At 49.6% G+C, this 15797-nt stretch overlaps 1 protein-coding gene across 5 annotated transcripts in view; it reads left to right on the forward strand.

Annotated features, from left to right (window-relative positions):
• Positions 1-256: 256 nt before the first annotated feature.
• Positions 257-15797, forward strand: part of grin1a (glutamate receptor, ionotropic, N-methyl D-aspartate 1a) — a 201296-nt gene continuing 185755 nt past the window's right edge. For 3 of the 5 annotated variants that reach the window (XM_080212517.1, XM_080212514.1, XM_080212515.1), the window contains exons 1-2: positions 257-511; positions 15437-15571. In XM_080212517.1, the coding sequence (XP_080068643.1) occupies positions 257-511; positions 15437-15571 (390 nt within the window). The remainder of the gene's footprint in view (positions 512-15436; positions 15572-15797) is intronic. The other 2 variants (XM_080212518.1, XM_080212516.1) reach the window with 1 other exon arrangement.

Genomic DNA, 15797 nt, shown 5'->3' on the forward strand with positions numbered 1-15797 from the left:
AAGGGAGACTTTTGCAACCTCAGTGCCAATGATGCAGGAGCTGGATGCAGCATTGCAGCATCACTGGGAGCTGGGAGGAAAGGGGCTTCTCTCCTCCAGACAGTGAGAGGCCAGCGAGACAGACAGCAGCGGCGGAATCTGTGTTTGCAGTCACTCAGGCTGTGTCCCAGGCTGGCATCCTGAGCTGGGACTGCAGACAGGAGGCAGGCTCCGGGCAGGGGCGGGGGGGGGCTACACAGGCAGCAGCCCCACCAAGATGCAGCATCGCATGCCGCTCCTCATCACCTTCATGGTGCTGTTCCCGGTGCAAACCCAGACTGCGCCCAAAGTGGTGAATATCGGAGCGGTCCTGAGCACCAAGAAGACGGAGAATATCTTCAGGGAGGCGGTGGCGAAGGCGAACCGTAAACACGGCACCTTCAAAATCCAACTCAATGCCACGGCTGTCACTCACAAACCCAACGCCATCCAAATGGCCCTGGCAGTGTGTGAGGATCTCATCAGCAGCCAGGTAAACCTGCCAGCGACTCACTAGCACACTAACTAGCACACTAACCAACACTGAGCATTCTGCATGGGGACTAACATCAGCAACATCTATGATATCAGATATTAACCAGCAGGAACGTAAAATACTCACTGGCAGCTTTTACTAATCAGTAACATTGGGGATGGCGGGGGTGGGGGGGGCGGTAGGGTTGGGGATGGGGGTGGGGAAGGGGGGAATATAAATATAAAACATTTGAGGTTTAGGAACTAAACGTGATCACCGAGGATGGGGCGTCAGAATTTGCGGCAGTGACAAGGAGGGTGTTGGGGGAGGGGGCGGTGGGGGGGTTTTGGTGGAGGGCGTTTTGGGGGTGGGGGAATTGGGGAGAGGGCTGTTGGGGGGAAGGGGCTGTTGGGAGAGGGGAGGTTTTGGGGAGAGGGTATTAGGGAGAGGGTGTTGGGGAGGGGGTGTTGTGGGAGGAGGGTTTTGGGGTGAGAGATTTGTGGGGGGAGGGCGTTTTTGGGGAAGGGTTTTGGAGGAAGGGATGTTGGAGGAAGGGGGTGATGGGGGAGGGGGTTTTGGGAGGAGGGGATGTTGAGGGTGAGAGATTTGGGATGGGGAGGTGATTTGGGGTGGGGATTTGAGAATGAGCAGCCACTCTGGAGAATTCTGGAAAAATCATCTGGGGACTGGTCCCAAATATCTGAAGGAGAAATGTAAGAGTGGAGTGACTGGGGGCTGGCTGATGGAGTGACTGGGGGCTGGCTGATGGAGTGACTGAGGGCTGGCTGATGGAGTGACTGAGGGCTGGCTGATGGAGTGACTGAGGGCTGGCTGATGGAGTGATTGAGGGCCAGTGATGGAGTGACTGAGGGCTGGGTGATGGAGTGACTGAGGGAAGGGTGATGGAGTGACTGAGGGAAGGGTGATGGAGTGACTGAGGGAAGGGTGATGGAGTGACTGAGGGCTGGGTGATGGAGTGACTGAGGGAAGGGTGATGCCGTGAAGATCTTGCTGATGAATGGGATGGGGAGGATGTGGGACGGGGGAGTTGAATTTGAAATGCAACAAGAAGAATTTCCAGTGATCTTGGGCTTTCAGAATGCCATGTGGTCCCAAAGTAATATCAATAAATATTAACCCTGAACCATCAGGGCAGCCAACTAAAAACTTTCACACAGGCAACTGAAAGAGAGAGGGGTGGAGAGGTTTTGGGAAGGAATTCCAAACATTCCTATCTTGGGAGCTGAAGACATTGCCACCAATGATGGCTGAATGGAATGAGGGTACAATCGATTGGTGATTTCCACCCTAACCTCAGTCACTCCCTGACTGAAACTCTGCTCCCTGTGACCAGAATTCGTGCAGATACCTCAGAGGGTTGTAGAGGCTGCAGGAATGAGGGGCAGATGTGAAATTTAAACATCAGGGTGTTGCTAATGTAAATCAGCAATCAGAGGTAATGGCCATGCAGGTTTGGATATGAGATGTGGGCTGAGGGTTGCTGAGTGGTGAGAATGTAATGAAATTACATATTGAAGGAGCACTGTGTTTGGGTAAAATCAGATAACCGTTCAGCCAATTAACACACAAATGTTGATGCACATCTAACTCTTAATGCACAAAATATGATCCCTTTTGATGGTTTATATCTTAAACCTGCAACAAGCACTCAAACAGCTGACATCTAAAATAATATCTCCCTTTTTTATGTGGATGTTCTCTGGATATTTCAGGTATGTTTCACCCTTTTTAAAAAAAAATTTATATCAAATATAACTAGGTGCCGGGGAGCTGTCAGACAGAATTGCCTGTCTGATTAACCCTTCCCATGCTGGGGAAGTCTCTGCAGGTACTGCCTGGTATCTCCTGGCTTATTCTGACTCTGTTGAAACTCTTGAGTCCATTCACACTCCGTGGAGTGCTGATGTTGCATACAATCACACACTCATTGCCAAGTCATTTGCTAACCACCAAATCTGTGCATTGCTGGATATTACCCAGACTTTACAGCACCCAAGTGGGGTAACGGAGTTCTCCCAGTTCCAGTTTTCCATTGCCCTCCCCCCTCCCACCTCAATGGGCATAACCAGGATGGAGAGAGTGAGGAAAATCTATACAGATAATGTTTCCCAGCATTTCGGCATGTCCAAGAGTATTTGACAACCGATGTCGTATGATTAAAGAATAGTTCCTGATGTAATGTAGGAAATGCATCTAAATCTGGGCATAGCAAGATCCCATAAAAAGCACCATTTTAATGATCAGATAATCTATTTTAGTGATGATGGTTGAAGGGCTGCAGGCAGCACTTTACCAAGCATAAATAACCATGGAGCAATCTAGTTGAAGTCCGGGGTCACTCTTGCCCTTTAGGGTATGGTACCTGAGGAGGAGGCAAGGGATAAGTATTGGCCAGAACACCAGGGAGAGTTCCCCTGCTCTTCTTCCGTGGAATGTTTTGCTGAGGCTGAGAGGGGAGTTGCTTTAACGCTTCACCAGTAAAGCAGTAACTCACACAGAGCAATACTGAATTATACACTTCAATAATCTGATCCAGAAATGTAAGTGAGAGAGACCTTGCATTTGTGTAGTTCCTCAGGATGTTCTGAAGCACTTTACAGTCAATGAAGTCCTTTCGATGTGCAGTTTTTGTTATAATGTTGAACTAGCTCAGTGCTGCTTGTTGGATAGTTTTCTGCAGAATAAGTGTCATGTTTGTCTACACTAACATGTCTGTGGTTTAAATGCCAGCTATGTCTCTTTGTTAATATTAATTTATGTTTGTGGCACTGGGCTCCCAAGCAGCAGACTGAAGGAAGGAGGTTTGTTGCCTTCTGGGAGATTCTCCAGTTGGCCTATAAATAATGGTCATGCGGCCCTGTTGCTGAGTCTGTGTGTTTTAAGAAAGGAGATTCTTGGGATGGTGTTCATTAAAAAAGTTTTCATAGTCTTCTGAATGTTAATAGCAAGTCTTTACACATATATACATTAAGGAGTATCAGCAAGGAGATATCGCCATGTCAACATCTCCAACCAGCCCTGGCAGAACCCCACAATGATGCTAGGACTGGGTCATGTGCTCTTTTAGTTTATTTATTTGTGTCACAAGTAGGCTTGAAATTACTGCAAAAACCCCCTAGTCGCCACACTCCGGCACCTGTTTGGGTACACTAAGGGAGAAGTTAGCATGGCCAATGCACCTAACCAGCACATCTTGGAACGATGGGAGGAAACCAGAACACCCGGAGGAAACCCTCACAGACATGGGGAGAACGTGCAAACTCCACACAGCCAGTGACCCAAGCTGGAAATCGAACCCGGGTCCCTGGTGCTGAGGCAGCAATGCTAACCACTGTGCCACTCCACATCACTGTTGTAGGTGGTACTGTACCCAGTCCCACATTAACCCTATCTGTGCCAGACCCTTACACTACAGGGGTCAACTTAGCTTGCTCCACATTGGTACATACTTGGGAAACGTGCACCTTTCATGTTACCAAACTGTACTTCTTAGAAACAGAGACACAAACTAGCATTAATTATCTGCAGTATTGGATGAACACTGGAGAGTGATTCTTGTTTGGCCTTGTGCTCCACAGTTTTACAGCAACCACTACTAGCTCTGGCTGTAGTCAACTTCAGGAAGTGTAGTGAAACACATACCCCTGTCTACATCAATGGTGATGAAGTGGAAATGGTCGAGAGCTTCAGGTTTCTAGGTGTCCATATCACCAACAATGTGTCCTGATACCCCCCCATTCTGTGCTATAGTTAAGAAAGCCCACCAACAGCTCTACTTCCTCAGGAGGCTAAGGAAATTTGGTATGTCCGCTATGACTCTTTTACAAATGCATCACAGGAAGTATCCCTTCCGGATGTATTACAGCTTGGTATGGCTCCTGTTCTGAGTAAGGTTGAAAGAAATTGCAAAGAGTTTGGAGAATGGAGTTTGCACATCTCCCCTTGTCTGCGTGGGTTTCCTCCAGGTGCTCTGGTTTCCTCCCATAGTCCAAAGATGTGCAGGTTAGTTGGACTGGCCATGCTAAATTGACCTTCGGGTCCGAAGATTTGTAGGTTAGGGGAATTGGCAGAGTAAATATGTGGGGTTATGGGGATAGGACCTGGGTAGAATTGATCTTAGTGTAAGCTCAATGGGCTGAAAGGCCTTCTTCAGCATTGTAGGGATTCTATGAGTTGTGAATGAAGTCCAGTCCATCACACAAACCAGCCTCCCATGCATTCCGTCTACATTTCCCGCTGCCTCTGAAAAGCAGCCAGAAAATCAAAGACCCCACCTCAGGCATTCTCTCTTCCATCTTCTTCCATCAGGAAATACAAAAGTCTGAGGTCATGTACCAACCAACTCAAAAACAGCTTTTTCCCTGTTACCATCAGACTTTTGAATGGACCTACCTTATATTAAGCTGAGCTTTCTGTACACTGTAGCTATGACTAACACTACATTCTGCACTCTCTCCTTTCCTTCTCCCCCATGAACAGTATCTTTTGTCTGTATAGTGCAAAACAAACAATACTCTTCATTGTGTCCCAATACAGATGACAATAAGTCAAATCAAATCAGCCCTGCCTGTATCTGTGAAGTTCCTGTTCCACAGTTTACTGTAGCCCCTACCAGCTCCACCTATATCTGTGAAGTTCCTGTTCCACAGTTTACTGCAGCCCCTACCAGCTCCACCTATATCTGTGAAGTTCCTGTTCCACAGTTTACTGTAGCCCCTACCAGCTCCACCTGTATCTGTGGAATTCCTGTTCCACAGTTTACTGTAGCCCCTACCAGCTCCACCTGTATCTGTGGAATTCCTGTTCCACAGTTTACTGTAGCCCCTACCAGCTCCACCTGTATCTGTGAAGTTCCTGTTCCACAGTTTACAGCAGGTTTGATTAGCTCATTTGTGTTGAGTTTTTGCACACAGTGTAATGCTATTTCAGGATTCTCCCACCCACTCACGTCTGCTTGTGTTCTGTGGAATATTCTGAGTAAATGCCATTGTGAATTCCTTCAAGAGGCTGATGTAAGGCTCTGTATAATCTGTCCTATCTAATTACATATGATTTGCGCACTCATACAAATTGAATACGATCACCTTCTGCACATATCTGCAACATGTACCAACATGTGTGTACACATACCACTAAAGCACACTTATAATCATCTGTAGGATGCATGATCTGATCCCTTATCGCCAGCAAGGGTTAAACCCGACAATCACCGTCACCTCTCTCTCTCTGCAGTCATATGTGTGTCACTGCAATGTTAAAAATACAATGAAATCTGAAATAACAGAAACACTGCGCAATCCTGTCCTGGAATTGGCTGCATACAGTTTCAACTTGACTTTAGTAACAGCGTTCATTCGTTACTGCTCTTGTCAGATGCCGACTGACCCTGTTTCTGCCCGTACCTGAGATCCTCTGGTTCATTCCCTGAACTTGCCTTTACCCTGAGACAATCCCGTGTCCCTGATCTTCAGGGACAGACAGTGGCACAGAGGAAGCAGCTGAATCGGAAGGCTCCTTGCTCTAATGGGAGTTTGATTAGCAGTTTGTAGATAGTGTGTGTTCTTGAAAGCACTGACTGAGGTGGAGGGGGTGGGGGTGGTTTACATATTGGACACTGAACCTTAAATTTACGATGTGGATGTGCCGGCGTTGGACTGGGGTTTACTGCAGTGGGGTCCCTGGAACATTTGATTTGGATTTGTGCTGACCGCTCTCCATTAGTGATTTTGTGAGAGGTTATTTGCCTGTGAGTCTCAGTATCCCTTGCTGTGAGCTACTTCCAACTGACTGCATTGTTGATATGATGGACTCAGTGCAATAACCGTCCGATATTAAATGCTGCTTTAGGCAAATCATATTATAAACAGTTTAACTGCAATCTTCAAAAACCATCTGAAATCAGAGCCATATCCACGTCAGGATCCAACTGAGTTAGTGCTGCTGATGCAGTGCAGACCTCCGCATCCAGATTTACTAACACGCAGCAATATCGGTGCACAAAAAGAGCAAGAAAAGATCATTTTGACTCATTGGGCATTACCTCCGATCCTAACTCACCCGCCCGTTCCTACCTCATCCAAACATCCCCCACCCTACCTCACCCAAACACCCCCCCGACCCTAACTCACCCAAACCTCCTGAGCCTAACTCACCCAAACACCCCCCATCCAAACTCACCCAAACCCCCCCGACCCTAACTCACCCAAACACCCCCCATCCTAACTCACCCAAACCCCCCCGACCCTAACTCACCCAAACACCCCCCATCCTAACTCACCCAAACACCCCCCATCCTTAACTCACCCAAACACCCCCCATCCTTAACTCACCCAAACACCCCCCATCCTAACTCACCCAAACCCCCCCGACCCTAACTCACCCAAACCCCCCCGACCCTAACTCACCCAAACACCCCCCACCCTAACTCATCCAACCCCCCCCCCACCCTAACTCACCCAAACCCCCCACCCTAACTCACCCAAACACCCTGAGCCTAACTCACCCAAACCCCCCCCACCCTAACTCACCCAAATACCCTGACCCTAACTCACCCAAACCCCCCCCACCCTAACTCACCCAAACCCCCCCCACCCTAACTCACCCAAATACCCTGACCCTAACTCACCCAAACCCCCCCCACCCTAACTCACCCAAACACCCCCCCGACCCTAACTCACCCAAACACCCCCACCCTAACTCACCCAAACCCCCCCACCCTAACTCACCCAAACCCCCCCCACCCTAACTCACCCAAACCCCCCCACCCTAACTCACCCAAACCCCCCCCGCCCTAACTCACCCAAACCCCCCCCGCCCTAACTCACCCAAACCCCCCCGACCCTAACTCACCCAAACCCCCCCCCCGACCCTAACTCACCCAAACCCCCCCCCCCGACCCTAACTCACCCAAACCCCCCCACCCTAACTCACCCAAACCCCCCCGACCCTAACTCACCCAAACCCCCCCCCCCACCCTAACTCACCCAAACCCCCCCGACCCTAACTCACCCAAACCCCCCCGACCCTAACTCACCCAAACCCCCCCCCCCACCCTAACTCACCCAAACCCCCCCCACCCTAACTCACCCAAATACCCTGACCCTAACTCACCCAAACCCCCCCCGCCCTAACTCACCCAAACCCCCCCGACCCTAACTCACCCAAACCCCCCCCACCCTAACTCACCCAAACACCCCCCCGACCCTAACTCACCCAAACACCCTGAGCCTAACTCATCCAAACACCCCCCACCCTAACTCACCCAAACCCCCCCGACCCTAACTCACCCAAACCCCCCCCCACCCTAACTCACCCAAACCCCCCCCCCACCCTAACTCACCCAAACCCCCCCCACCCTAACTCACCCAAATACCCTGACCCTAACTCACCCAAACCCCCCCACCCTAACTCACCCAAACCCCCCCCGCCCTAACTCACCCAAACCCCCCCGACCCTAACTCACCCAAACCCCCCCCACCCTAACTCACCCAAACACCCCCCCGACCCTAACTCACCCAAACACCCCTGACCCTAACTCACCCAAACACCCCCCCGATCCTAACTCACCCAAACACCCCCCCCACCCTAACTCATCCAAACACCCCCCACCCTAACTCACCCAAACCCCCCTGACCCTAACTCACCCAAACACCCCCCCGACCCTAACTCACCCAAACCCCCCCACCCTAACTCACCCAAACCCCCCGACCCTAACTCACCCAAACCCCCCCCGCCCTAACTCACCCAAACCCCCCCGACCCTAACTCACCCAAACCCCCCCGACCCTAACTCACCCAAACACCCTGAGCCTAACTCATCCAAACACCCCCCACCCTAACTCACCCAAACCCCCCCGATCCTAACTCACCCAAACACCCCCCCGACCCTAACTCACCCAAACACCCTGAGCCTAACTCATCCAAACACCCCCCACCCTAACTCACCCAAACCCCCCTGACCCTAACTCACCCAAACACCCCCCCACCCTAACTCACCCAAACACCCCCCACCCCAACTCACCCAAACCCCCCCACCCCAACTCACCCAAACCCCCCCCCACCCTAACTCACCCAAACCCCCCCCACCCTAACTCACCCAAACACCCCCCCACCCTAACTCACCCAAACCCCCCCCACCCTAACTCACCCAAACCCCCCCCCACCCTAACTCACCCAAACCCCCCCACCCTAACTCATCCAAACCCCCCCCACCCTAACTCACCCAAACCCCCCCCACCCTAACTCACCCAAACCCCCCCCACCCTAACTCAACCAAAACCCCGAGCCTAACTCACCCAAACCCCCCTGACCCTAACTCACCCAAACACCCCCCACCCTAACTCACCCAAACACCCCCCACCCTAACTCACCCAAACATCCCCCACCCTAATTCACCCAAACCCCCCCGACCCTAACTCACCCAAACCCCCCCGACCCTAACTCATCCAAACCCACCCCACCCTAACTCACCCAAACCCCCCCGACCCTAACTCACCCAAACCCCCCTGACCTTAACTCACCCAACCCCCCCCACCCTAACTCACCCAAACCCCCCCAACCCTAACTCACCCAAACGCGCCCAACCCTAACTCACCCAAACCCCCTGAGCCTAACTCACCAAAATCCCCCCAACCCTAACTCACCCAAACCCCCTGAGCCTAACTCACCAAAATCCCCCCAACCCTAACTCACCCAAACCCCCCTGACCTTAACTCACCTGAAACCCCTGACCCTAACTCACCCGAAAGCCCCTACCCTAACTCACCCAAAACCCCCGACCTTAACTCACCCAAAACCCCCAACCCTAACTCACCCAAAACCCCCCGACCATGGAATAAGGGGAAATATGAAGACATCAGGAAGATAATTGGACGAGTAAACTGGAAGGAGGTGTTCTTGGGGAAAAGTACTGAAGGAAGGTGGCGGATTTTCAAGGAATGTTTGACTGGAGCTCTGCACGACAACGTTCCGATTAGACAAGGAGGTTTTGGTAGGTCGCGGGAACTGTGGTGCACGAAAGTTGTGATTAACCTAATCAGGAAGAAAAGAAAGGCGTACAAAAGGTTCAGAGAGCTAGGAGATGTTAAGGATCTCGAGGAGTATAAGGCTTGTAGAAAGAAGCTTAAAAAGGAAATTAGGAGAGCCAGAAGGGGTCATGAGAAGGCCTTGGCAGGTAAGATCAAGGAGAATCCCAAGGCCTTCTACAAATATGTGAAACGTAAAAGGATGAGAAGTGAAGGGATAGGACCTATAAAAGGTGAAGGGGGAAAAGTCTGTGTGGAACCGAAAGAAATGGCTGAGATGCTTAATGAGTACTTTGCCTCGGTATTCACGGTGGAAAGTGATCTGGGAGGTTGTACTACAGGTTTGCGGCAGTCTGAAAAGATTGAGTATGTGGATGTTAAGACAGAGGATGTGTTGGAACTTTTAAATTCTATCAAGATAGATAAGTCGCCGGGACCGGATGGGATGTACCCCAGGTTACTGTGGGAGGTGAGGGAAGTGATTGCAGAGCCCCTGGCAATAATCTTTGCATTGTCGATGGAGACGGGAGAGGTTCCGGAGGATTGGAGGATTGCGGATGTGGTTCCTATTTTCAAGAAAGGGAACAGGGATAGCCCAGGAAATTACCGACCGGTGAGTCTGACCTCAGTGGTTGGTAAGATGATGGAGAGGATTCTGAGGGACAAGATTTATGAGCATTTAGAGAAGTTTAGAATGATCAGAAATAGTCAGCATGGCTTTGTCAAGGGCAGGTCGTGCCTTACGGGCCTAGTTGAGTTCTTTGAAAATGTGACTGAACTCATTGACGAAAGAAGAGCGGTGGATGTGGTTTACGTGGGCTTCAGCAAGATGTTTGATAAGGTCCCCCATGCAAGACTTCTTGAGAAGGTGAGAGGGCATGGAATCCAAGGGGCTTTGGCCTTGTGGATCCAGAACTGGCTTGCCTGCAGAAGGCAGAGAGTGGTTGTGGATGGGTCTTTTTCTGCATGGAGGTCGGTCACCAGTGGAGTGCCCCAGGGATCTGTTCTAGGACCCTTGCTGTTTGCCATTTTCATAAATGACCTGGATGAGGAAGTGGAGGGATGGGTTAGTAAGTTCGCCGACGATACAAAGGTTGGTGGTGTTGTGGATAGTCTGGAGGGATGTCAGAAGTTGCAGCATGACATAGATAGGATGCAAGACTGGGCGGAGAAGTGGCAGATGGACTTTAACGTGGATAAATGTGTAGTGGTCCATTTTGGCAGAACCAATGGGATGAAGGAGTACAATATCAAGAGTAGGAGTCTTAGCAGTGTAGAGGAGCAGAAGGATCTTGGGGTCCGCGCTCAAATCGGCCTCCCAGGTGGAGGATGTGGTCAAGAAGGCGTATGGTGTACTGGCCTTCATTAATTGAGGGATTGTGTTTAGGAGTCGGGAGGTAATGCTGCAACTTCATAAGACCCTTGTCAGACTCCACTTGGAGTACTGAGAGGGTGCAGAGGAGATTTACAAGGATGTTGCCTGGATTGGGAGGCATGCCTTATGAAGATAGGTTGAGGGAGCTAGGTCTCTTCTCCCTGGAGAGATGAAAGTTGAGAGGCGACCTGATAAAGGTTTATAAAATGTTGACAGGAATAGATAGGGTGGATTCTCGGAGGCTATCTCCCAGGGCTGAAATGGTCGCTACGAGAGGACACTGGTTTAAGGTGCAGGGGAGCAGGTACAGAGGAGATGTTAGGGGTAAGTTTTTCACTCAGAGGGTGGTGAGTGAGTGGAATCGGCTGCCGTCGGTGGTAGTAGAGACGAACTCACTGGGGTCTTTTAAAAGACTTCGGATGAGTATATGGGATCTAATGGGATTGGGAGTTACAGATAGTTCTATGGCTTGGTATTTATGGATGCGATCAGCACAACTTGTGGGCCGAAGGGCCTGTTTGTGCTGTAGTGTTCTATGTTCTATGACCCTAACTCACCCAAAACCCCCGACCCTAACTCACCCAAACCCCCCCGACCCTAACTCATCCAAACCCCCCCGACCCTAACTCACCCAAACCCCCCCGACCCTAACTCACCCAAACCCCCCGACCCTAACTCACCCAAACCCCTCCGATCCTAACTCACCCAAACCCCCCCGACCCTAACTCACCCAAACCCCTCCGATCCTAACTCACCCAAACCCCCCCGACCCTAACTCACCCAAACCCCCCCGACCTTAACTCACCCAAACCCCCCGACCCTAACTCATCCAAACCCCTCCGATCCTAACTCACCCAACCCACCTCCACCCTAACTCACCCAAACCCCCCGACCCTAACTCACCCAAACCCCTCCGATCCTAACTCACCCAACCCACCTCCACCCTAACTCACCCAAACCCCCCGACAACGCCTCCTACCACCCCCTCCACCATCCCTGCACCCTAACCCTCCCATCACAATGTTTGTTGCTATTAGATGAACTCTGAGAACATCAGAAAGGCCCAGGAATGAGGTCTATATTTACCTGTTTTGGGCTGCAGCAATGGAGGCAGAAAAGAACATAAGGTGCTTGCAGAGTCTGAAGGACAGGAAGAGTTCTCATTAGGAAGCCTTACCCACCTTCAGTCTTCCAGGGGACATTTCTCCCCTTTACCCCAGCCAGGAGCAGTGTATTGGTGATGCCGATCCTCCATGGAGTTGCTCACAGAACCCTGCCACCTCTCGAAGCAGACCAGCAGCCTCAGAGCAGGGTGCCCAAAGTCATGTTGCCCCAAACCTTTTCACCAGTAAATCGTCCAGGTTGGAATCGGCGAGGCAGAAAACACCTTGTAGTTTTCCATGCATCGCTGCACCCACAAAGGCTCTGCGGAGCAAGAGAGAGGAAGAATCAAATGGAATGGGCTTTCCCACAGTGCAGTGTGCCATGGACAACACAGATGTGACCTTGAAGGTGCCATATCTCAATGCTGAGATGCATCCCAATTGCAGAGAGTGTCTGTTACACCCAGCACATTACCCTGCTGAATGATTACTATCTAGCAGCACTCATGATATATTCACCCCTTGCCAGCAATTTTCAGCCTCTCCATCAAACCCAAGGCTGGCTTCTTGGCAGTGAGGGTTATTTGCTCTGCACCTGTCTAATGACTCCCCTTCACAGCCCATGGCACGTGGCCAGTTCAGACAGCGAGAGGCAGGCTGCAATAAGGAGCAGATTTTCTGTGTGTTCTCTGAGCTGTTTGTGTGGAAGCCACCCCCTAGCAGAATGGATGGGCTTATGAATCTGTTGCCATCAAAGGGGCACAGCCTTTGCTGTCAAGTGTTTGGTGATCATTTCGGGAGGAGGAAGAGGGGAAGGAAGAAGAGAAAGGGAGAAGGAATCTGACAGACTTGTGTTCTGTTTGTGAGCATATCATCAGACGCTGGCTTCAAATGAAAGGCCAGATCCCCATTGTTCAACATTTCCCTGTCGCTATCCTCCTCCACAATGTTGAAATAAGATACGCAACTATTCAATACTATTTTGATCCAACATTGTGTACAATACTCAGCCTTGTCTCCTTGTTTCCTCTGCTGCCTGTATTGAGGTTGCCTTGTCCTGACCTAATGTTTTGACCCTAGTGGCTGCAGCATGGTTAGTGAGAAGCTGTTACCTTTCCTTGGGCTCTGCCAACAGCCTTGGAGGATGTGGCAAGGCTGCAGAGTTTTGATATGGGGTTGCTTTGCTCTGTTGGTCACATGCTGCTCTTGCTGTTTAACACACACAGCGCCGTGTGTTGGAGCTTCACCAAGCTGCGGAAAATCTGTTTGACTTGTGGGAAGTACACAACATAGGGGTAAATATAAAATCAAAAGACTTACATTTTGACAATGTCTTTCACAACCAGAGGACATCTTAAACTGTCTCATGGTCAATGAGCTGTAGCTACTGCTGTGATGTTGGAAATGTGGCAGCCAACATATGCACAGCAAGATCCCACAAATAGCAAAGAGCAGATCATCTGTCATTGTGATGTTGGCTGAGGGATAAATATTGTAAGAAGTTTGACAACACCAGGTTTAAGTCCAACTGATTTATTTGATAGTAAACTCACAAGCTTTCTATCAAATAAATCGGTTGGACTTAAACCTGGTGTTGTCAGACTTCTTACTGTGTTTACCCCAGTCCAACGCCGGCATCTCCACATCAGGATAAATATTGGCCAGGTCACTGGGGAGAACTCTCCTGTAAGATCAAATCAAGAATTTAGGAGGAATGTCTTTACTCAGAGACTGCTGGGAATGTGGAAGTCTTTACCACATGGGAGTCACCACTCCAGACACCAGTAATGCATTTAAAGGGAGGCTTGATATAAACAAGGGGAAAGGGAACACGGAGAAGTGGGTTTAGATGGCAAATGATAGGAGGCTTGTGAAGAGCCGGAACACTGGCACAGGCTCAGGCTGATAACCTGTTTTCAGTGAGGGGCAGGGAGGGGGAGAGGTGTGTAATTTCTTGACTGGGGAGGGGGAAAGAATGCACCAACTGGGCGTATTGTAAATTGTGTGGCCAGTGTAGAACTTCAGAAGCACATAGACAAATTGGTGCAGTGGGCAGATAGGTGGCAGATGAAGTTCAATGAGGAGAATTGTGCTGATGCATTTTGACAGGAAGAACAGAAGAGACAATATAACATAAGGGGGTAAAATTCTAAAAGGGGTGTAGGAGCAGATAAACTTGGATGGATGTGTGCATAGATCATTGAAGGTGACAGGACAGAGGAACAGTGCAGTTAATAAAGCATAAAGTATTCTGGACTTTATTAAAGTGATGGATAGACTTGAAACTGGGAGTGTTTTAGACCAGTTCTGAGGTGCCTCTACACACACTCTGCCTGAAAAAACTGGACTTCTGTGGAGCATGTCTATTTCACACTGATTCTGGATGGGCGAATGCAGAGATAAAGGGGTAAGTGCTGGTAGGGTTGGACGTGTGGCTCATTAAATCAATTTAAATGCATGCAAGCCTGCTTCCAGCGTGGCCCCAATCGTGGTCATTTTCAGGCCTTGGTAAAGGGGGAACTGGAATGGAGGCGGGTGTGGATCACATACTCGTTTCATGTCCTATTTTACCAAGATTTTGTGCCCTAAAACAGGCGCAATGCAAAAGTAAAACCTGGCCCTTAGAGTCCAAAAGCAAGGGCGAAATGCTGAACTTATACAAGACACTAATTAGACTTCAGCTGGAGTATTGTGTACAGTTCTGTGTGCCACACTATAAGAAAGATGTGAATGCATTGGAGAGAGAGCGCAGAACAATTTACAAGAATGGTTCCAGGGATGAGAAGGGTCAGTTATGAGGATGGATTGGAGAGGTTGGGCTAAAAGGAGATTTGATAGAGATCATGAGGAGGCTGGACAGAGTACATAGAAACTGATCCTCCTTAGAAAAGGATCAAGAACAAGAAGGCGCAGATATAAAGTGATCTGCAAAAGAAGCAAATGTGATGTGAGAAAGTAAGTTTTCACACAGCGAGCGGTTGGGGGTCTGGAATGTTCTGCCTTGAAATGGGGTGGAGGCAGATTCAATTGAGGCATTGGAATTAGATGATTATTTGAACAGAAACAATTTGCAGGGGGACAGGGAAAATGCAGGAGAATGGCACTAAATCATTATGTTTATTTGGAGAGCAGTGCAGACATGATGGGCTAAATGACCTCCTTCTGCACCATAACAATTCTATCAACTGGGGCAATAATGGAGAGAGAGAGAGTCAGGCGTGATGGACAAGTGTAAGGGAAAGAATGTTATTAATAACCAAGTGAAAAGGATTGAATATCTGAGTGAGGATATGAAACAGAGGAGTGAAATCAAGATTGCTCCTGGCTGATTGTGGTGGAGAGTCTGCGGGTTAATGATGCTGTGATATTGGAGGAGTTTTGTGTGTGTTTTCACATCATTTTGTGTGGTTCTTCCCCACCAGGTCTATGCGATATTGGTGAGTCACCCACCTGGTCCAAGTGACCATCTCACACCAACTCCTGTATCCTACACGGCTGGCTTCTATCGAATCCCTGTGATTGGCTTGACCACACGTATGTCAATATATTCTGACAAGGTAAGGGACACCCAACCAATAAGGGCGACTCGGTCTGAAATTTAATACCTCAAATTGGAGTGAGTCACTACCTTTTTCACATCATCTCTTGATAACAACTGAGTAAAATTCACAGTCAATGAGCAGAGATTCAGAGATTCCCACTTTAGTTACAGTCACAACTGGGGCCTTCCATTCTGTATACAAACTACCTGTTTCACTCAATGAGACTTTCTCCTGGATATCT

This window comes from Carcharhinus amblyrhynchos, chromosome 25, assembly GCF_965287045.1.
Source record: "Carcharhinus amblyrhynchos chromosome 25, sCarAmb.v2.hapA, whole genome shotgun sequence".
Classification (NCBI taxonomy): domain Eukaryota; kingdom Metazoa; phylum Chordata; class Chondrichthyes; order Carcharhiniformes; family Carcharhinidae; genus Carcharhinus; species Carcharhinus amblyrhynchos.